General features: G+C 42.9%; 1 protein-coding gene across 1 annotated transcript in view; it reads left to right on the plus strand.

Annotated features, from left to right (window-relative positions):
* NELL2 (neural EGFL like 2) overlaps positions 1-24,554 on the plus strand; it is a 473,414-nt gene that overhangs the window by 174,040 nt on the left and 274,820 nt on the right. Inside the window, exons 4-7 of the mRNA XM_077265133.1 lie at positions 18,719-18,892; positions 19,196-19,292; positions 23,882-23,954; positions 24,048-24,130. Coding sequence (XP_077121248.1) covers positions 18,719-18,892; positions 19,196-19,292; positions 23,882-23,954; positions 24,048-24,130 — 427 coding nt within the window. The remainder of the gene's footprint in view (positions 1-18,718; positions 18,893-19,195; positions 19,293-23,881; positions 23,955-24,047; positions 24,131-24,554) is intronic.

The raw sequence follows: 24,554 nt of genomic DNA on the forward strand, positions 1-24,554 counted from the left end.
TGTTTGGTCCTTGCTTATTTTTTCTTCAGTGACAGAGCACTACCATCACAACAATCCAGAATGGAAATTTTTATTTGCATTCAATTTAACTTGTTTTATTCCTTTTCATTGCTATGCTAGTTCATTCTTGATTTCACTACTGACGAAATGTTCATTGCACATATCTTGACTGAAAACAAGCCAATTTTTATTCAAACTTAGAGGCTGTCACAGTTCACCATAAATCTATTTTGACCCCCTTCCTCTGCAGATATATACATGTATATGCAGTATAATACACGTATATATTTACACAGGGCTGCCACCAGGAAATTCTACGTCCTATACTGGCAAAATTTTAGAACCCCCTTGAGACTCTGCCCTGTCCACCCTGCTCCGCCTCCACCTCAGTCCCACAGCCCATTCTTGGAATAACTCCACTTCAGCACAACGTCCTCATCAATCACACATTAACAGTTCCCATCGAACATCATATCACATACTGTACATAGCCATCAGCTTTTATTTTGGCTGAAAGATTTTTTAAGCACTACCACGACAAGGTAGACTCTTTTGGCAGGGACTTGCTCTACTCTAACATATTAAACATTTGATAAAAAAATACGATACCTTTTTAGGTATATTTTTATTTATTTTTCATTAAGGGAATTTGTCACATAAATTTTAAAATGACTAATATAATACAACATACAAGGGACAAATACCTTTACTTTGCAACATCAGGGGCAGTTCTCTCATAATTCTTAAAAAGCAGTCCTGAGGATAAAACCCTATTTGCGCTTTTTTGTCTCCTATTTTTCTATACTAGTAATTCAAGGGACAAATACCGTCATAGTAAAAAAGGGGGAGAAGCCAGCACTGCTTGTGGACAAATACCGTCATCCCAGGGCCGGACCACATACTACCACCACATAGTAACCAAACAATACAACATACAGGGAAAAATACCGCCACACCAGGACCAGACCACATTTTACCACCACATAGTGACTAAATATTGTAATACTGATCATTAATAAAAAAAAATACTAATATTATCATAAGTGCCATTATACACAGGATATCTGTACATAGATATACAGTGCATAGTGTCAGTGTACAGGTAACACTGACTCACCAGTGACATTATACACAGGAGCTCTGTATACACTACACAGTGTATAGTGTCAGTGTACAAGTAACACACTGACACACCAGCGACGTGTCTAGTTGAAGATATTCATCATCGCTTTTCTTCTTCATCTAGTGCAGACCGCTATCACGTCTTCTGTCCAGCACTCTTCTCTGCAGAAAATAACACAGTTATCTAGAGCACATTCCCCAATTTTTCCCCAACTTCTACACTATGCCAGATGAAGAAAAAAGTGACAATGTCACCCAGCAAAGTAACAAGACCCCCCTCACTGAAAACAGTATCCTCAAAAATAAAATATATTACAGCAGTAATAATATCCCTTAAATAGCCCCTGCAGTAATAATGTCCTACATCCTGGCACCTTCCTGTAAAAAATGTCCTACATCCTGGGCTCCATGTGTCTCATTTCTGGTCCCCATGTGTCTCCATCCTGCTCCCATATGCCTTCCCATCATGGCCCCATATATCCTCCCATCCTGGCCCCATATGTCCCCATTCTGCCCCCCACATGTCTCCATCTTGCCTTCATAGATGTTCTCTCATCCTGGCCCTATATGTCTCCATCCTGCCCCTCAATATGTCTTCATCCTGCTAACATATACAGTGGGTACGGAAAGTATTCAGACCCCATTAAATGTTTCACTCTTTGTTTCATTGCAGACATTTGGTAAATTCAAAAAAGTTCATTTTCTCACATTAATGTACACTCTGCACTCCATTTTGACAGAAAAAAACAGAAATGTAGACATTTTTGCAAATTCAATAAAAAAGAAAACTAAAATATCACATGGTCATAAGTATCCAGACCCTTTACTCAGACACTCGTATTTAAGTCACATGTTGTCCATTTCCTTGTGATCCTCCTTAAGATGATTCTACTCCTTCATTAGAGTCCAGCTGTGTTTAATTAAACTGATAGGACTTGGTTTTGAAAGGCACATACCTGTCTATATAAGACCTCACAGTGCATGTCAGACCAAATGAGAATCATGAAGTCAAAGGAACTGGCCAAGGAGCTCAGAGACAGAATTGTGGCAAGATCACTGTGGCTGAGCTCCAGATATGCAGTAGGGAGAAGAGAGAAAGTTCACTGCAGCCCTCCACCATTCGGGCCTTTATGGCAGAGTAGCCCGACGGAAGACACATCTTAGTGCAAGGCATATGAACGCCCACATAGAGTTTGCTAAAAAACACATGAAGGACTCCCAGACTATGAGAAACTAGATGGTGGCCCGATTCTAATGCATCGGGTATTCTAGAATATGTATGTATATAGCAGCCACATAGTATATAGCACAGGCCATGTAGTATATAGGAGCCATGTAGTATATAGCAGACAAATAGTATGTGGCCTGTGCTATATAGTATGTGTCTGCTATATACATACATACATATTGTAGAATACCCGATGCGTTAATACAGGCCATGCAATATATAACACAGCCCAAACAGTATATAACACAGCCCACGTACTATATAACACAGGCCACGCAGTATATAACACAGGTGACGTAGTATATAACACAGGCCACGCAATATATAGCACAGCCCACGTAATATATAGCACAGCCCACACAGTACAAAACACAGGCCACATAGTATGTAACACTGGCCATGTAGTATATAGCAGCCATGTAGTATATAGCACTGCCCACGTAGTATATAGCAGCCATGTAGTATATAAGGCAGCCCACGCAGTATCTAACACAGGCCACGTAGTATACAGCAGCCATGTAGTATATAACACTGCCCACGTAGTATATAGCAGCCATGTAGTATATAGTACTGCCCACGTAGTATATAGCAGCCATGTAGTATATAGTACTGCCCACATAGTATATAGCAGCCATGTAGTATATAGTACTGCCCAAGTAGTATATAGCAGCCATGTAGTATATAGTACTGCCCACGTAGTATATAGCAGCCATGTAGTATATTGTACTGCCCACGAAGTATATAGCAGCCATGTAGTATATAGTACTGCCCACATAGTATATAGCAGCCATGTAGTATATAGTACTGCCCACGTAGTATATAGCAGCCATGTTGTATATAGTACTGCCCACGTAGTATATAGCAGCCATGTAGTATATAGTACTGCCCACGTAGTATATAGCAGCCATGTAGTATATAGTACTGCCCACGTAGTATATAGCAGCCATGTAGTATATAGTACTGCCCACGTAGTATATAGCAGCCATGTAGTATATAGTACTGCCCACGTAGTATATAGCAGCCATGTAGTATATAGTACTGCCCACGTAGTATATAGCAGCCATGTAGTATATACTGTAGTACTGCCCACGTAGTATATAGCAGCCATGTAGTATATAGTACTGCCCACGTAGTATATAGAAGCCATGTAGTATATAGTACTGCCCACATAGTATATAGCAGCCATGTAGTATATAGTACTGCCCACGTACTATATAGCAGCCATGTAGTATATAGTACTGCCCACGTAGTATATAGCAGCCATGTAGTATATAGTACTGCCCACGTAGTATATAGCAGCCATGTTGTATATAGTACTGCCCACGTAGTATATAGCAGCCATGTAGTATATAGTACTGCCCACGTAGTATATAGCAGCCATGTAGTATATAGTACTGCCCACGTAGTATATAGCAGCCATGTAGTATATAGTACTGCCCACGTAGTATATAGCAGCCATGTAGTATATAGTACTGCCCACGTAGTATATAGCAGCCATGTAGTATATAGTACTGCCCACGTAGTATATAGCAGCCATGTAGTATATACTGTAGTACTGCCCACGTAGTATATAGCAGCCATGTAGTATATAGTACTGCCCACGTAGTATATAGAAGCCATGTAGTATATAGTACTGCCCACATAGTATATAGCAGCCATGTAGTATATAGTACTGCCCACGTACTATATAGCAGCCATGTAGTATATAGTACTGCCCACGTACTATATAGCAGCCATGTAGTACATAACACTGCCCACGTAGTATATAGAAGCCATGTAGTATATAGTACTGCCCATGTAGTATATAGCAGCCATGTAGTATATAGTACTGTCCATGTAGTATATAGCAGCCATGTAGTATAGAACGCAGCCCACGCAGTATTTAGCAGTGTGGGCACCATATCCCTGTTAAAAAAAAGAATTAAAATAAAAAATAGTTACATACTCACCCCCTGGGATCCAAAGGCGCTCTGGCGATCCGCGCACGGCTGCCGCCATCTTCCGTTCCCAGGATGGATTGCAAAATTACCCAGAAGACTTAGCGGTCTTGCGAGACCGCTAAGTCTTCTGGGTAATTTCGCAATGCATCTCTGGGACCAGAAGCTGGCAGAAGGCGCGAGCGCATTGTCAGACTACGGAGGGTGAGTATAGCAGGTTTTTTTTATATTATTATTTTTAACATTAGATTTCTTTACTATTGATGCTGCATAGGCAGCATCAATAGTAAAACGTTGGGGACACACAGGGTTAATAGCAGCGGTAACGGAGTGCGTAACCCGCGGCATAACGTGGTCCGTCACCGCTGGCATTAACCCTGTGTGAGCGGTGACCAGAGGGGAGTATGGAGCGAGCGGGTGCCGGGCACTGACTGCGGGGAGTAGGGAGGGACGAATTGGACTGTGCCTGTCGCTGATTGGTCGCGGCAGTCATGACAGGCATATATATGGATATACTCACCTCTCCGGCGGCCCCTGGACCTTACCGCCGTAACCGGGAGCCTCCGTTCCTAAGAATGAGCGCATGAAGGACCTGCGATGACGTCGCGGCTTGTGATTGGTCGCGTGAGCGGTCACATGAGCGCTCACGCGGCCAATCAGAAGCCGCGACGTCATTGAAGGCCCTTCACGCGCTCATTCTTAGGAACGGAGGCTCCCGGTTACATCGGTAAAGTCCAGGGGCCGCCGGAGAGGTGAGTATATCCATAATTTAGCACATAATAGCACAGGCCACGTAGTATATAGGAGCCATGTAGTAAAATAAAAATAGTAAAATGTAGTAAAGTAGTAAATAGTAAAGTGTAGTAAAATTCTTTATTTTACACATGAATATGGATCCCAGGGCCTGAAGGAGAGTTTCATCTCCTTCAGACCCTGGGAACCATTCCGATACTTTGCGTCCCATTGAAATGCATTGGTATCGGGTATCGGTATCGGCGAGATCCGATATTTTGCCGGTATCGGCCGATACTATCCGATACCGATACCAATGCATATCGGAAGGTATCGCTCAACACTATTTACCTTCCAACAAGACAATGACCCTAAGCACACAGCTAAAATAACAAATAAGTGGTTTCAGAGCAAATCTTTGACCATTCTAGACAGGCCCAGCCAGAGCCCTGACCTAAACCCAATTGAGCATCTCTGGAGAGACCTGAAAATGGCTGTCCACCAATGTTCACCATCCAACCTGACGGAACTGGAGAGGATCTGCAAGGAAGAATGGCAAAGGATCCTCAAATCCAGATGTGAAAAACTTGTTGCATCATTCCCAAGAAGATTCATGGCTGTACTAGCTCAAAAAAGGTGCTTCTACTCAATGCTGAGCAAAGGGTCTGAATACTTACGACTAGGGTTGAGCGAAACGGATCGGACATTTTCAAAAATCGCCGACTTTCGGCAAAGTTGGGTTTCGTGAAACCCGACCCGATCCCAGCGTGCGATCGGCCATGCTGTCGGCGATCTTCGCGCCAAACTCACTTTTCGTATGACGCTTTCAGCGCCATTTCTCAGCCAATGAAGGTGGACGCAGAGTGTGGGCAGCATGATGACATAGGTCTCGGTCCCCACCATCTTAGAGAAGGGCATGACAGTAATTGGCTTGCTTTCTGCGGCATCACAGGGGCTATAAAGGGGCGTGCACGCCGACCACCATCTTGCTTCTGCCGATCTGAGCATAGGGAGAGGTTGCTGCAGCTTCGTCAGAAGCAGGGATATTGTTAGGGAGGAAATATTCACCCCCAAACCGCTTGTGCTGTAGCGATTTTACTGTCCAACACCACCTTTTCTTTGCAGGGACAGTGGGGGCTAGATTTCTGTGCATCAGCTCTGTAGCTTATAAGGCTGCCTGATAGCTGCATTGCTGTTTGTACGCCGCTGTGCAAACCAACTGCTTTTTTAAAAGCAAAAGTCCTGTTGCTCCTTTCTGCACCATTCTATTGTTTATTTGCCCACACTTTTGTGTGCAGCAGTCCTTTTTATTGCTGGCTACCATACTTTTCCTGAGATAATTGTAGGGAGATTGTTATTGTAGTACAGTCCCTTTTTTTTATATATCTTCCAGCCATTTTTTGCCACTAAACCTGTGTAGTGTAATACATTGAGCCTGATTTTTCCAGCAGTCTCCCACACATAAAAAGGGAGATTTATTTTGCCACTAAGTTCATCTGCGTCAGTCCTGTTTGTGGTATATCTGCCAGCCACCTTCTGCCACTTATACTGTGTAGTGTAATACAGTGGGCCTGATTTTTCCAGCAGTCTCCCACACATAAAAAGGGAGATTTATATTGCCACTAAGTGCATCTGCGTCAGTCCTGTTTGTGGTATATCTGCCAGCCACTTTCTGCCACTGAAACTGTGTAGTGTAATACAGTGGGCCTGATTTTTCCAGCAGTCTCCCACACATAAAAAGGGAGATTTATATTGCCACTAAGTGCATCTGCGTCAGTCCTGTTTGTGGTATATCTGCCAGCCACTTTCTGCCACTGAAACTGTGTAGTGTAATACAGTGGGCCTGATTTTTCCAGCAGTCTCCCACACATAAAAAGGGAGATTTATATTGCCACTAAGTGCATCTGCGTCAGTCCTGTTTGTGGTATATCTGCCAGCCACTTTCTGCCACTGAAGCTGTGTAGTGTAATACAGTGGGCCTGATTTTTCCAGCAGTCTCCCACACATAAAAAGGGAGATTTATATTGCCACTAAGTGCATTATCATCAGTCCTGTTTGTGGTATATCTGCCAGCCACTTTCTGCCACTGAAGCTGTGTAGTGTAATACAGTGGGCCTGATTTTTCCAGCAGTCTACCACACATAAAAAGGGAGATTTATATTGCCACTAAGTGCATCTGCGGCAGTTCTCTTTTTTTATATATCTTCCAGCCACTTTCTGCCACTGAAACTGTGTAGTGTAATACAGTGGGCCTGATTTTTTCAGCAGTCTCCCACACATAAAAAGGGAGATTTATATTGCCACTAAGTGCATCTGCGTCAGTCCTGTTTGTTGTATATCTGCCAGCCACTTTCTGCCACTTATACTGTGTAGTGTAATACAGTGGGCCTGTTTTTTGCAGCAGTCTCCCACACATAAAAAGGGAGATTTATATTGCCACTAAGTGGATCTGCGTCAGTCCTGTTTGTGGTATATCTTCCAGCCACTTTCTGCCACTGAAACTGTGTGGTGTAATACAGTGGGCCTGTTTTTTTTTTTGCAGCAGTCTCCCACACAAAAAAGGAGATTTAAATTCTCAACAAGTTTATATACACATTCTACCTTGTTTTACAGTACCATATAACGGTTGTTACTTTGGTTACATTTTCCCAAAAATGAGGAAGTCTGGTGGAAGAGGCCGTGGGCGGTCATTACCAGCTGGCTGGTAATGATGGTGGTGGTGGTGGAGCATCTGGTGGTAGTGGGAAAAGCAAAATAGCACCTAAGGCTCGAGTTGTTGAGCCAGCGTCATCGTCTGGCTACACAAGGCCTCGAAGGCTCCCTTATGTTGGAGTAGGAAAACCACTTTTAAAGCCGGAGCAGCAGGAAAAAGTTTTGGCTTTCCTTGCTGACTCAGCCTCTAGCTCTTTCAAAAGTTCCAAATTTAAAAGGAGCGAGTCCTCAGTGGGTGCTCCTGAGCAGGAACAAGTCGCTTCCCTGTGTCCTTCACCCAAACCAAAAGTGAAGGATGCGACAGGCGACACTACAGTTTACTCCATGGAGCTCTTTACACATACCGTGCCTGGGTTAGAAAGGGAAATTGTTAACAGCCCATTACAAGATGAATTGGACATGGAGTGCACAGATGCACAGCCACAGCTAGATTATAATGCTGTTCCATTGACTCAGATCACTACATTGCCCTCGCAGTGTACTGAGCCAGAATCTGACCCTGATGAGACTATGGTGCCCCGTCCCGAACGCTATAGCACCTTACACGGTGACACAGAGGAAGGTGCACAGGACATTGAAGAGGAGGTGATAGATGACCCAGTAGTTGATTGGCAGCCATTGGGGGAACAGGGTGCCGCTGGCAGTAGCTCAGAAGCGGAGGAGGATGAGTCGCAGCAGGCATCAACATCGCAACAGCTTTCATCTGGCAGGCCCGTATCAGGCCAAAAATGTGTGTCAAAAACAAAACCAGTTTTAGGACAGCATGGCCATCCAGTGAAAGTAGCACAGCGTGCAATGCCTGAAAAGGTATTCGATAGTAGGAAGAGTGCAGTGTGGCAATTTTTTAACCAAGATCCGAATGATCAGTGCAAAGTTATCTGTAAGAAATGCTCAAAGACCTTTAGCAGAGGGCAGAATGTAAAAAATTTAAATACAACGTGCATGCGTAGACATTTAACAAGCATGCACTTGCAAGCTACCACGCTATGACCTACCCAGTCGACACTTCTTTGCGAGAAAAGCCATCCCAGCCCTCCACCAGCATGTCAAAGACCGCATTGTCCATGCACTCAGGCAATCAGTCAGTAGAAAGGTGCACCTCACAACAAATGCATGGACCAGTAGGCATGGCCAGGGACGTTACGTGTCCATCACGGCGCACTGGGTTAATGTGGTGGATGCAGGGTCCACAGGGGACAGCCATAGTGGGACAGTTCTGCCTAGCCCACAGGCTAGGAAACAGTTGGCAGTAGGTGTTCGACACCCCTCCTCCTCCTCCTCCTCCTCCAGAAGCGAAAGCTCATCCACAGAGCGCAGTCGCCCTACCACTCCATCCGCAGCTGCCAGTGTTGCACACGAGGTGTCTCATTATGGAACAGCTAGTGGTAAGCGTCAGCAGGCTGTGTTGGAAATGAAGTGTTTGGGCAACAACAGACACACCGCGGAAGTTCTGGCCGAGTTCTTGCAGCAAGAAACACATTTATGGCTGGGCAGTGTACATCTTGAGGCAGGCAAGGTAGTCTGTGATAACGGAAGGAATTTTATGGCTGCCATAGCCCTTTCAGAACTGAAACACATACCTTGCCTGGCTCACACCTTGAACCTGGTGGTGCAGTGCTTCCTGAAAAGTTATCCGGGGTTACCAGCCCTGCTCCTGAAGGTGCGAAGACTTTGCTCGCACATCCTCCGGTCGCCCGTACACTCCAGCCGTATGCAGAACCATCAGCGATCGTTGAAGCTTCCCCAGCACCGCCTAATAATCGACGTTGCAACAAGGTGGAACTCCACACTGCACATGCTTCAGAGGCTGTGCGAACAGAGGCGTGCTGTAATGTATTTGTGGGAGGATACACATACACGGGCAGGCAGTTGGATGGTAGACATGGAGTTGTCAGGTGTGCAGTGGTCGAAGCTACAAGACCTCTGTCAAGTCCTTCAGTGTTTTGAGGAATGCACACGGCTGGTAAGTGCAGACGACGCCATCCTAAGCATGAGCATCCCACTAATAAGTCTGCTGATGCAAAATTTGATGCACATTAAGGAGCAGGCATCTGCAGCCGAGGAGGAGGGAAGCCTTGATGACAGTCAGCCATTGTCTGCTCAGGGAACTCTCCTGGATGAGGTGGTGGACGAAGAGGAGGAGGAGGAGGATGATGGGGATGAATATTTATGGGAGGAGGAAGCTTCTCAGGGGGCAATAGAAACTGGTGGCTTTGGAAGGTCAGGTACAGGGTTTTTGCGGGAGACAAGTGATGTTGATTTGCCAGAAAGTGCTCCTCAACCCAGCACAAGCAGTGATTTGACACCTGGAACATTGGCCCACATGGCTGATTATGCCTTGTGTATCCTAAAAAGGGACCCCCGGATTATCAAAATGATGACCGATGACGATTACTGGTTGGCCTGCCTCCTGGATCCACGCTATAAAGGGAAATTGCAAAATATCATGCCACATGAGAACCTTGAGCAAATATTGGCTACCAAACAAGCAACTCTTGTAGACTGTTTGGTTCAGGCATTCCCAGCACACAGCGGCGGTGATGGTTCTCACACGAGCTGCAGGGGGCAACATGGCAGAGGTGTTAGAGGTGCACAAATCAGAAGTGGCGTTGGACAGAGGGGTTTTATGACCAGGTTGTGGAGTGATTTTGCAATGACTGCAGACACGACAGGTACTGCTGCATCAATTCAAAGTGACAGGAGACAACATTTGTCCAGTATGGTTACGAACTATTTTTCCTCCCTTATCGATGTTCTCCCTCACACGTCATTCCCCTTTGATTACTGGGAATCTAAAATAGACACCTGGCCTGAATTGGCAGAATATGCATTACAGGAGCTCGCTTGCCCAGCTGCTAGTGTACTATCAGAAAGAGTATTCAGTGCTGCTGGTTCAATAATGACCGAAAAAAGGACTCGTCTGGCTACCCAAAATGTTGATGATCTAACCTTCATTAAAATGAACCAATCATGGATTTCTAATTATTTTACCCCACCTTCCCCTGCTGACACGTAGCTTTCCTGTAAAAAGGTCTTGCTTTTGGACCTCTCTTACTGACTGCTCCAATTCCTCCATTTGCAGCTGCTGAATGTCCACCATAGGCCATTTTTACACCTCCCTAAATGGGCTGACTCCCCCCACAGGGCCGTGGTCACCACTTGGCGCAAGCACCCTTGCGAGTGCCGTTTGCCTGGACAGGTGGGTGTTCCCACTTTTGGCCGACGGCACTGGCACAGGGTCCCTCATGGTACAATGAAGTGTCTCTGGTGGTGGTGGTGCACACCCAACGACAGACACACCATCGTAATATGAGGGGCCCTGAGCCAGTACCGCCGCCCACGAGAGAGTGTTCCCCCCAGCTCGAACAGTGCTCTACCACTTGCAATACTTACCTCTCCCTGCTCCACCACAGTGTAGTCTGTGCTGTTAAATCCTTCAATGGCACTGTCAATACAAATTTGTTGAAATGATAGATGATAGTTAAAATATACAGGGGCCCTGGCCTCCATTTAGACCAGTTAATACTTTGCGCCTACTACCACTGTCTGCTACTCAGCAGAGGAGCCCACCCCTGTACTTAGCTATGCCACCTGTTTATTTATGAACAATTTTTTGGCAGACATTTAGCCCACTTTATTATTTGGGCCTACTAACTGTGTCTGCCACTCATTACAATTTTCCTCCACTGAACAAAGCAATGCCGCCTGTTTAGTCCTGTTACCACATTTGAACTGCATTTAGCCTACTTTATTATTTGGACCTACTAACTGTGTCTGCCACTCATTACAGTTTTCCTCCACTGAACAAAGCAATGCCGCCTGTTTAGTCCTGTTACCAATTTTGAACTGCATTTCGTCTACTTTATCATTTGGGCCTATATCTGTGTTTCCTCCTCATCCTGCCCATTGCCCAGCCTCTGCTAGATGAGTCTGCTGGTACATTTTCCCAGACCACTACATTCCCCTTGCACTCTACACAGCCAGAATCTGACCCTGCTGAAAGTCAGGTTCCCCTTCCCGCATACTAATACCACCTTACACGGGGACAAAGAGGAAGGTGCAGATGAAAGTGCAGGTTCCTTCATCAGGTGGGGGGGCATACTCATTGGCGACGTCACTGGCACAGGGCCCCTCATAGTACGCAAAACTGTCTCTGCCAGTGGGAGGCACCACCCGCCGTCAAACACACCGCCGTACCATGAGGGGCCCTGTGCCAGAGCCAATGAGTGGGCCCCCCTGCTTGCTCAGGATCACAGCACTTGCAAAGTTGAAATACTTACCTCTCCCTGCTCCACCGCTGTGACATATTCCACATTTCCTGGGCTCACGAAAATCTTGAGCCAGCCCTACCCCCCCACAACTTTAGCCAAATGATCCCCAGTTTTCAATGCCTAAGTATTATTATAAAGTAAATTAAGATTGACAAGCTTAAGTAATAGGAATTGATGTTTTTGGCATTAAAATGGGCACTGTAGGTGTTTTCCTGTCCTCCACTCACTGCCAACTTTAATTCCCCATTGACCTGCATTGGGTTTCGTGTTTCAGTCAGCCCCCGACTTTTCGCAATAATCGGCCGATTTTGCCCGACCCGACTTTTGACAAAGTCGGGTTTCGCGAAACCCGACTCGATCCGAAAAAAGTAAAAGTTGCTCAACTCTAACAGACATTATTCACTCTGTTACACCAGACATCCTTACCAGTATGTGGCAAGAACCTCACTCGATTTGGATGTGTGTAGGGCAACAAATGGAGTCCATATCAAACTGCACTGAATAGGTATGAAACTGGGAAAGTGTTTCTTTTATTTGGAGCAGATTTCATATTTCTATCGTTTTTTGTTGCTTTCCAGTGACTGGTAAAAAGTGCACCATGATTTTACGGACACACTGTATATGGAAGCAGGTGCTCTGGACTATTTCAAATATTTGACTGTAATGGAAGGCAGTTTGACATCAAAGGGCTGGAAAGCAGTACAATAATGAGTATCTACATGCAACTGTGAAACATGGTAGAGGTTCCTTGCAAATGCTGTATTTCAAGATTGATTTTGTTTTCAATGGTAAGAAATAAAGGCAGACACCTATCCATTATGTGATACCATCCGAGTGACATCTGATTAGCTCCCAATTTATTCTGCAGAAGGACAAAAGGCAGCAGGACAACCTCAAACATTCAGCCACTGTCATTAAACAGGGAACTTGTCAGCAGGATTGTGCAGAGTAACCTACAGACACTGTCAGGTCGGTGCCGGTATACTGATTAAAATGATACCTTGGTTGATGAAATCAGTCTTGTGGTTGTTTTTAATCTTTATTTTCAGTTTTGAGTTAATGATACGCTCGTGCTCTGAGGCAGCCTGTTTTGCTCTCATTAGATATTCATAATGGAGTCGGCTGACAGGTCACTGATCCCTCAGTGATCTGCCCCCTAGTTAACAGAATGATTAGTGATGAGTGAATACTTTCGGCACTATTCGTTACTCGCACGAATAGTACAGTATTTGTATTTGTCACTTGGCGAGTAATTAGCTATTCACCTCGGTATATTCGAGTGACCTGCCCAGCATGTTTGGCATTTTATTTACAGCAAATGTACATGCTGGGCTGACTTGCCAAACACAGTAATGCCAGTGCCATCTTTGGTGTGGCATTACTGTGATTGGCTGGCATCATAGGGGATATTTAAAGGCTGCCAGCACCATCTTACGCACATTGCAGCTGATAAAAGCATAGGGAGAGCGTAGATTGAGTGTAGGGAGAGTAAAAGGAGCGTAGGGAGAGTGATAGGAGCTCCTAGTGAGCGCTAATCATTCCAAAAAGCTCTTTTAAGAGCTGAAGATTGTGAAGATTAGTTGTTTGTTAGGTGGGGATTTAATAAGGAGAGATTTAATGGGAGGGAGAGTGAAAGGCAGGCACATAGGTGTTCTCATCATTGCAAGTACATGCTGGAGATCTCTGCTATTTTCCACTGTATTGTATAGTAGTTAGTATTAGGAACAGTCTCTGGGATTAGGGTTAAATAGGGAGGGTTTCATCCACAACAAAAATCAGCTATTTGTAGAGGGAAATAATATTAGGTAGTAACAGCATATACAAAACCATTTTGTGGGAGCTACATAATATTCCCGTATAGCAGCGTACACATTTTTTTTTACCGCAAAATAATATTCCTCAGTGCCAGCACATAGTAACATCCATTTTAAAATCTAATTGCTAAATAATATTCCACGTCTATTGCTTAAATACCTAATATTTTTCTAGCAGTTGTACGACTTTCGCAAAACCTCTTGAGCTATGTAAATGTCACTATTTACCAGTAATTTCCCTGAGTCTGCTGTTGGCATGTCTCATAAAGGCGATGTAAAAAAAATCCCCCCAAAATATATTTGTTTAAAAAATAGCGTATCTTTAGCTAGCAGTTGTGCGACTGGCGCAATCCGGGTAGAGATAATCTTAAGTGACAATTTAGCAGGGGCAATAGTCTTCATTACTCTGCATTTGGAGTGTGTCAGCAAGGCGATCTAAAAAAAATCATAATTTTCTATTGGTTTAAAAAATATCATATTTGTATCTAGCAGTTGTGCGATTGGCGCAATCTGAGTAGAGATAATCTTACGTGACAATTTGGAATGGGCAATAATCTTCATTACTCCACATTTGGAGTGTGTCAGCAAGGCAATCTAAAAATTAATAATAATTTTTTATTGGTTTAAAAAATAGTTTATCTTAATCTAGCAGTTGTGCGACTGGAGCAATCCGGGTTGGCTATGGAGCAAGATTTTACAGTGGCTTATACACCACAGCCCAGTCTCACACAATATTCTTATGCCACATTGGGTGATGACGAGAAACAAGAGGAGGAGGAGGATAAGGAGGAACAGAAGTTTTTGGTTTGTGCTATAGAGGGGATTTCCAAACCCAGCTTCATGCCTGTCCAGCATGGATGGCCTGAGGAGGAAGATGAGGCAATGAGTCATGAGGAGGAGATCCTCTTGCCTGGTTATTGTTCTTCCTGGTGAGGACACTGACTTTTTGTAGTCTGCCACACATGGCAGAGTTCATATCCAGATGCCTTTCCCAAGAACCTCCCTCGAAATACATTTTGTCCAACATGAAAAACATGAAATACTGGCTGTGCTCCTTTCTTGACCCACAGTACAAGGAGAAATTGGCTTCTCTCGTGTCGGAGGCAGATGTGCCATTTTCAGTGCATGTATGTCCGGTGGCCATTGTGAAAGACTTGCTGAAAAGATTACCCTCAGACAATGCTGCTGGCAGAGGTACCAGCTCTTTTCACCCACAAGAATTACAGGGGAGGGCCACGCACACCAGGTGCAACTCGGGAGGGGGGGAATGTCCACCAACTGGGCCATTTTCATGAGACCGGTCACATCAGCAAGGGCTATCCTTGGGTGTAACTATGATGCGGAGGGAGAAGTTGTCCAAGGTGGTGAAGGACTACTTAAGTGACCATACCAGCATCCTTCCTGATTCTTCAGTGCCCTTTAACTATTGGTTGTCCAAGCTGCACACTTGGCCCGACCTCTCCTTGTATGCCTTGGAGATGCAGTCATACCCTGCCACAAGTGAGTTGCCTGAGCGAGTTTTTAGTTTGGCTCAATCATAACGGATAGGCACACACATCCATCAGTGGAAAATGTAGACAGGCTGACTCTTCTAAAATTGAACAAGGGCTGGATTTCCTCTGACTTTGTAAGCACTACAGATGACAGCAACATAATGTAAATGCAACCCAAATGTTTTGTTTTGGAACTTGTCTTAACATCCAACCCTCACCACCCAAGCCCATTTTGTTCAGGAAATCACCTCCTCCTCTCCTGCTTCTGCAACAAGTACTTAGTGTTCATTTATGTATACCCCAAGTGGGGAATGTTTTATACTTTTTTAAACCTTTGCGCATTGTGCAATGGTGAAACTTGCACTCACTATCTCTACCTCTTGTAATAACTGCTAAAAGTATTGTGAGGTCCTCATCACGGCCTCTTTAAGCATGTACGATACAAACTCCTAGGGGTAATTTTTGGAAACCTTTTTACATTGTGCAAAGGTCAAATTGGTACTCTCAATCTCTATATATTCTATTATTATAATTTTTTTATTGAGTTGCCCTTCTCACAGTTTCTTTAAGCGTGTATCTGGTAGCCTGATGTTGATTTTTGGGTCTTCACTTGGACATTTTGGAACGTGAATGCATTAATATGCTCCACGCAATTCTTCATGCTTCAGCCCTACACAGAATAATAATATGAGTAATAAAACATGTTCTATATATACACTGATAGTTAGAAAATCTTACCCACACATCCCTTTATAAACTGAAATTCGACATAATACCTCTGTTGGCATACGCCATATATTGCTCATACACACAGCAACCCAGTAGTTGGGCAGAACAGCTGGGTACAAAAGCTTTGTCTGACATGAAACCACTGGCCCTTCCCCTGTATTATGCCCTTCCTAATCTGCTGTCCATGCAGGAGGCACTGATGCTTCCTGTCCACAACCTACAGTTGCACAGACACAACAGTCAGCAACCACATCCAGTTCGTTTTCCCAGAGCAGCTTTCAGTTGTCCCTTGCCAGCATATATGTCTGTTCAGAAATTGTTAGATAGGGCAGACATATTCGTTAGCAATTTACATTGTCCGGTGCTGGTCAAAGACCATTGCTGACTTTTCCAGGATCCTAAATGAGACTTCTGTATCTTTATTAAACTGTTGCTTCCCTTACATTTTCTAAATTTGGGTCAGTACTAAAAAATGGTGGTGGGTAATGGCCAGTTTATGTACAGTGGGTACTTCAGATCCCTTTCCCTTTACATTTTTCACTCTTTGTGTCATTGCATCCATTTGGTAAATTCAAAAAAGTTCATTTTTTTCTCATTAATATTCACTCTACACCCAATCTTGACTGAAAAAAAACAGAAATGTAGAAATTTTTGCAAATGTATTAAAAAATAAAAACTGAATTATCACATGATCATAAGTATTCAGACCTTTTGCTCAGTATTGAGTAGAAGCACCCTTTTGAGCTAGTACAGCCATGAGTCTTCTTGGGAATGATGCAACAAGTTTTTCACATCTGGATTTGAGGATCCTCTGCCATTCTTCCTTGCAGATCCTCTCCAATTCCATCAGGTTGAATGGTGAACGTTGGTGGACAGCCATTTTCAGGTCTCTCCAGAGATGCTCAATTGGATTTAGGTCAGGGCTAGAATGGTCACAGAGTTGTTCTGAAGCCACTCATTTGTTATTTTAGCTGTGTGCTTAGGGTCATTGTCTTGTTGGAAGGTGAGGCTTCTGCCAAGTCTGAGGTCCAGAGCACTCTGGACAAGGTTTCCATCCAGGGTATCTCTGTACTTGGCCGCATTTATGTTTCTTCCAATGACAACCAGTCGTCCTGTCCCTGCAGCTGAAAAACACCCCAATAGCATGATGCTGCATGTTTTTCACACCTGGATTTTGGTATCCTCTGCCATCCTTCCTTGCAGATCCTCTCCTGTAAATTGCTAACGAATATGTATGCTCCGTCAGGTTGGAAGGCGTACGTTGATGGACAGCAATTTTCAGGTCTGTCCAAAGATGGTCAATTGGGTTTAGGTCATGGCTCTGGCTGGACCAGTCAAGAATGGTCGCAGAGTTGTTCTGAAGCCACTAATTTGTTAATTAAGCTGTGTGCTTAGGGTCATTGTCTTGTTGGAAGGTGAACCTTTGTTCACATCTGAGGTCCAGAGCACTCTGGAAGAGGTTTTCATCCAGGATATCTCTGTACTTGGCCACATTGATGTTTCCTTTCATGATGCTGCCACCACCATGTTTCACTGTTGGTATTGTATGGGGCAGGTGATGAGCGGTGCCTGGTTTTCTCCACACATGCCACTTAGAATTATCACCAAAAAGGTCTATCTTCGTCTCATCAGACCAGAGAATCTTATTTCTCATAGTCTCGGAGTCCTTCATGTGTTTTTTAGTAAACTCTATGCCGACTTTCATATTGCTTGCACTGAGGAGAGGCTTCCGTTGGGTCACTCTGAAATAAAGGCCCAACTGCAGTGATAATTGACTTTGTGGAACTTTCTCCCATCTCCCTACTGCATTTCTGGAGCTCAGCCGCAGTGATTTTGGGATTTTCTTTACCTCTCTCAGCAAGGCTCTTCTCCCATGATTGCTCAGTTTGGCTGGATGGCCTGGTCTAGGAAGACTTCTGGTGGTTCCAAACTTCTTCCATTTAAGGATTATGGAGGCCACTGTGCTCTTAGGAACCTTGAGTACTGCAGAAATTATGTTGTAACCGTGGCCAGATCTGTGCCATGCCACAATTCTGTCTCTGAGCTCCTTGGCCAGTTCCTTTGACCTCATGATTCTCATTTGGCCTGACATACACTGTGAGCTGTGAGGTCTTATATAGACAGGTGTGTGCCTTTCCAAATCAAGTCCTATCAGTTTAATTAAACACAGCTGGACTCCAATGAAGGAAAAGAACCATCTCAACAGGATCACAAGGAAATGGACAGCATGTGACTTAAATATCAGTGTCTGAGCAAAAGGTCTGAATACATGTGACCATGTGATATTTCAGATTTTCTTTTTTAATAAATCATATATATACTGTATATATACTGTATATATATATATATATATATATATATATATAGTATATACTGTGTGTATATATATATAAATATATATATATATATATATATATATATATATATAATGATGAGATGAAAACAGTGTGACTCATTGTTCACCCTGAGTGCAACATTTCGACCTGCACAATCAAGTGTTACTTTCAGGGCTGCATCTTAGTCTTTTGTCCTTGTAGTACTGCTTCTACTTTTTTGCCTTATCGGTGTGTATATATACATATAACTTTGGTCGTGGAATAACTTGTAACCATAAGACATTGTTTTATTTATTTTGTTTGATGATTTTCCTGTTCTATTTTTTGTGTTCCTCATCACACAGGTATCTTGAGCTTGAAAGTAGTGGGCATCGAAATGAAGTCAGATTACATTACCGCTCAGGGAGTCATCGATCGCAAACAGAAGTATTTCCGTATATTTTGGCAGATGACAAATGGCATAGATTTTCCTTGGCAATCAGCGCTTCTCACCTGGTTTTACATGTGGATTGTAACAAGTAAGGAACTATACAGCAGATTCTCATTTGTATTACTACACACAAGGGAGAAAATATTTATTATTTTGGAGGAAATTGATATGAAGTCCTGTATTTGAAACTAGTATGTGATCGACCAAAAATTCACATATATACTCAGAACACACAAATAGTCAGAACCTACATGAAGACCGTGTCATGGCTATGACAGCATACATACCTCATGTAGCCATACCTACAGTACTACAGATGACAATCAATTTCAAACTATACATGTAATGGTTTCTGTCAACTGTTAATTGCAAAGTGTATTTTGGTTAACAGGATTTATGAAAGAATTGTGGAAAAGCCTTACATGGATATTCCATCAGGGACAACCTTATGGGTTGGACAAAGAAACAACGCACATGGCTATTTTAAGGTATGTGGTTTTTTGTCTGTTTTCGATTGACGATTGAAGTCCGATCCTACATTTTTGTTTTCTCACAGTCTTTTTGTTATTAAAAGATTTGTTAAAAGGGTTGTGTGGCTGCAGTAGTGACGTCACATTACAGCTCTGGAGGCAATCACTGAGCTCAGCGACCCCTATGTAAACTGTAACAGCCGCTGAGCTCAGTATTTCGTGGCAGTAACGTCACCGCTGCAGCCAAACAGAAAGGGAGGCAGCAGTAGAGAGATACAATACTGGATGTGGGGAGGATAAGTAAAGCTCAGTTTATTTTTTTTTTAAAAGTAACTGAATATATGGTCAAAAGTTTCTTGAAACATTTGGAAAGGGACAACTTCTTTAATGAGTATTGAGAATCAAACTGAAGCAGAATATTTACATCAAAAAGTTTAAAAAGTTGTAGGGAAGAGTCTTTCATCTCATTGTTCTTAGTATTAGAGCACCAATAATATGAGCCAAGACTATTTGATGTCTTTAGTGGTAGGAGAAATGTGTGGAATCTTGACATTTTCATCTGTGGAGAAAAAAGGAGATTGGCATCAACTTTTCGATTAATAGTTATAGCTGAAGTCATTGACAGCTGACTATATACAGTTTGTGACCTTGGTAAAATTAGTTACTGTGTAACTAGTGAGTGATTATAACAAAAATCAAATAATGTTTTCCTGGAGTTAATCAGTGCATTCAGTGGTATTATTGTAGTTCTTTCAGACCAAGAAAATGTTGCAATAAATGTCTTCCTCCATTATTCAGTATGTGCCCTCTTTGTTTCCTCTTTCATTACTCCAGGGAAAGGCAAACAGAAATAAGTGATTCATCTGCTTGGTGTGTTTTTGAGGGAAAAAATAAGATCTTCCACACTATCTATTAATGTCAGTCTTATCTCTATCAAGTCATCCTGCTTCAGTTGTCAAACATAGCTGGCATATCGCGGAACTTATTATTCTTTTATCTGAAATCCTGCTAGTATCTCTGTACACAACTTTTTTTTCCCATTTATTGTCCGTAAATGACCTTTTTTCATTGCTGATAACTATACATCTATGGGTTTTTAAACTTGGCCAAAATCCGTTTTATATAAGCTTCTGAGTATGACGTTTTTGTAATCTAAATTGTAAATTTTTTTAGTTTTAAAGTATTCAATATTTTTTATTTCATTTAAATAAGATTGGATGTCTTCAGTTACTGTAGTGATGTGTACTGTTAAGGTGACTATATATATCCAGTGTAGGGGACCAATGAAAATAAAAATGGCTGGAGACACTTGCCCACACTGACCAGTTTTTTTGGAACTTGTTAAGCTAAACTTTTGATTCTCCCAACTCTACCCTGGTGGCAGTTCTCAGGGGACAAGAACATTGCGCATGCTGGATTTCACTGTGCCTGCTTCTTTGTTCCTTGGAAAATAAGTCACTACCATCTTATTTCCCTAGATTAAAGAAGCCCTCCCATGAAATTTTTATTTTACTAAATCTGTGTATATGTGCATGTAGTGTAGTTTGTGTGTTAGTGCTGTATTCTCACCTACAGCTGTTCTCTCCAGTGTCTAGAGCTGTTCCACTTCTCTTCTCAGTGATGTCACCACTCTTCAGACTCTACAGGTCACACTACCCTCTGCGTGTCCCGGAAGTGGCTTTTACATTTTAACTATACAGAGTGTCAGACTTCAGCTCCATAGGTTACACTGTTAAAGAGACTTCCAGTTAACGCATAGAGCATAGAGTGAGCCGTATAGTCTGAAGGGCTGTGATGTCACTGAGAAGAGGAGCAGAGCAGTGCTGGATCCTGGAAAAGGCGGCTGTTGGTGAGAATATTAATATACACATAATATGTAGATTTAGCAAAGAAAATAAAGCTTAATTGGATTATTTAAATAGTAAGTTACTTACTTTTACTAGTCTTACTACTTAGTACTCTAGTCCAAGTATCTCTGTCTATGCATTGGAGAATGGGGCCAGTCATCTAACTTACATTTAGGTATATCTTTTAATTTCTGGAAAAGCCTTGATATGAATGCCTTATAGTGAACAATAAATGTAGTATGTAATATTATATGACTTTCCTACATATTGTTAGGGCCAGGTAAATCCCTACTTTACTCAAAGAGTTAAACTTAAAGGGAACCTGTCACCCCGTTTTTTGAAGATGAGCTAAAAATAGCGTTAAATAGGGGCAGAGCTGGGCGTTACATTAGTGTCTTTCTGTGCCTTTATTACCCACCTATGCTGCCAAAGGTATTTACCTTTGTAAAGTCGCCGTTTTCTGCTGTCACTCACGCTGGTCTGGTCCTATGGGCGTGGTGACAGCGCTGTTTCTCAACCAGAATCCTGCTCATCATTACGTTGGTGGCGTAGTGGTGTGCGCATGTCCAAAGCGAAGATCCACTGCCCAGGAGATTCAAAACAGCGCGGTCTTCGCTATTCGCCGTTTATCGGTGGGCGCGGCCATCTTTCCTGTGGCCGCGCGTGCGCAAATGGAGCGCTCTGCTGCCCGGGGCTTCAGGAAAATGGCCGCGGGATTCCGCGCGTGCGCAGATGGAGATCGTGGCGGCCATTTTCCTGAAGCCCCGGGCAGCAGAGCGCTCCATCTGCGCACGCGCGGCCACAGGAAAGATGGCCGCGCCCACCGGTAAACGGCTGAATAGCGCAGATCGCGCTGTTTTTCATCTCCTGGGCAGTGGATATTCTCTTTGGACATGCGCACACCACTACGCCACCAACATAATGATGAGTGTTATGGTTTCCAATGGCAAGGAAACATCAGAAGCATAGAATAAACGGACAAGCTCTCGGGTGATGGAAACTAGAGCTGACCGCGATGCTAAACCTACACACCACACTAGAAGTAGCCAGGGGGCATTCCTGCGTTGTCTCTAGATGCCGCGCGCCAGCCGGAGAACTAACTACCCCTGGTAGAAAAAAACACAGTCCTGGCTTGCCTCCAGAGAATGTCCCCACAGGAGATAGCAGCCCCCCACATATAATAACGGTGAGAGCAGATGAAAAGACACACGTAGTATGAAAGCAGATTTAGCACAGAGAGGCCCGCTAACTAAATAGCAGAAAGATACAACAGAGGACTTCGCGGTCAGCTGCAAAACCCTTCAAAACACCATCCTGAAATTACCTTAACTCATGTGACAACTCATGCCACTGGAGTGGTAATTTCAGCCCAACAAGAGCTTCCAGCTGCAGAGATTCACATAAGTGCAAACTGGACAAAACATACAAAAATAGACTTAAGGACTAAAGTGTCCAACTTAGCTGAGCAGAAAACTGGGAGCAGGAACATGCAACAGAATCACTCTGGATACATTGATGGCCAGCATTAGAATGACTGAGGAGCAAGGTTAAATAGGATACTCCCACATCCTGATAGGAACAGGTGAACTGAGAAGGCAAAGCTTGCAGGACACCAGTACCACAAGAGACCACCGGGGGAGCCCACGAACCGAATCACAACAGATGAGCCTGATCTGGGGGAGAAACAGCGCTGTCACCACGCCCATAGGACCAGACCAGCGTGAGTGACAGCAGAAAACGGCGACTTTACAAAGGTATTTCGGCAGCATAGGTAGGTAATAAAGGCACACAAAGACACTAATGTAATGCCCAGCTCTGCCCCTATTTAACGCTATTTTTAGCTCATCTTCAAAAAACGGGGTGACAGGTTCCCTTTAAAGGGTACCTACACTTTCATACGAAAACGATATAAATGTCGGGGTCTGTTTGTCCATCTATCTATCTATCTATCTATCTATCTATCTATCTATCTATCTATCTACAATTTTTCTAAATCACTCTATCAGTGATTTTTGATGATAACTCACAGCACAGAATGCCCATAATATAAATACCTTCCTTCTTCTATTGCTGAGCTACCATCTTTAACGCACCAAAAAGGATCGTATGATTTTACAGAGCTCACCCCCGCACTGAAGATAGCAGATAAGAAAGACTAATGAGAACATACTGCATAATTTAGTGTAGCCTACAGCACAGATTTTGGGTGGTCCGTGTTGCGTTTTATCATCAAAAACTACTAATAGAGGGATTTAGAAGAACAATTATATTGTAGAGTCCTGCTCTAAAATCATTTCCTTGTGAAAGTAAAGACGTGCATTAATATTGTTCTTTTATGATATATTGTTTGTTCTAATATACTGTACACAAAATATTTAACTTCTATGTAAAATCATTTGTGGACATATATGCTGAAAACACAAACAATCATTGCTCCGATTCTTGATTTGTACATTTCCTATTGTTGTCTAGAATGTATTTTTTTACTATGTTTATACTACTTAATTTCCATCAGTTCTCTTGGCATGAATTCATTAAAAAGGAAAAAATCAATACATACCCTTCAGGGAAAGGCAAGTCATGTTATTTAACTTATAGGCTGCTTTTTATTATGTGCTACTCATATCTTAATTGGATACAGTTACACAGATGAAAATTGATTTTGTGGGAAAAATGGTATTGTACAGACATGACGGCTTCCTTTGTACAAAGTAGCATGATATGTGACAAAATGTTTACACTCAGTGTCATTGTCTGCAGGGGATCATGCAAGATCTACAGATCGTTATCATGCCTCAAGGGTTTATTTCCCAGTGTCCTGATCTAAATCGCAGTATGTATATCTCTTTGTTTCTAAAAGGGTGAGGTGACGGTCTGGTTCTCAAAATGGTCAAATAAACTCAACTTTCTATCTTTATTATTTCAGCATGTCCGACATGCAATGACTTTCATGGATTAGTGCAGAAAATCATGGAATTACAAGACATTTTGGCAAAAACATCAGCAAAGGTACAATTTTATTTATTTTTTTATATATATTTTTTTCCAACAAAAGGATTTTTATCGCGTAAAACTTACATTTTTTTGGCTGACTCAAGACTCATTTTCCTTCAACATTTATAGAGAGATGGAGCATCTTACAATAGGCTTTACAGGTTCTCGCAATTCCGGTTTCAGATCAGAGTCAGAGGATAAAATATCAAATAAAACTGTTGCACTTTCATTTCTAGCAACGCACTTGAAAATGATGAAATTGTGCAGGAGAAAATGTTTTATGTTATTGCACAGCAGAAGACTCATATAATGTCTACTATATACAGTATGCGGCATTCTGACTTGTTTGGAAGAAAACAACCTAACAGACAAAACGCTAATATTCCACTATAAATGGGTTATTCTTCAGTTTATAGACACATATTTAGGCTAGGACTTG

Source organism: Ranitomeya variabilis, chromosome 5 (assembly GCF_051348905.1).
Source record: "Ranitomeya variabilis isolate aRanVar5 chromosome 5, aRanVar5.hap1, whole genome shotgun sequence".
Lineage (NCBI taxonomy): Eukaryota > Metazoa > Chordata > Amphibia > Anura > Dendrobatidae > Ranitomeya > Ranitomeya variabilis.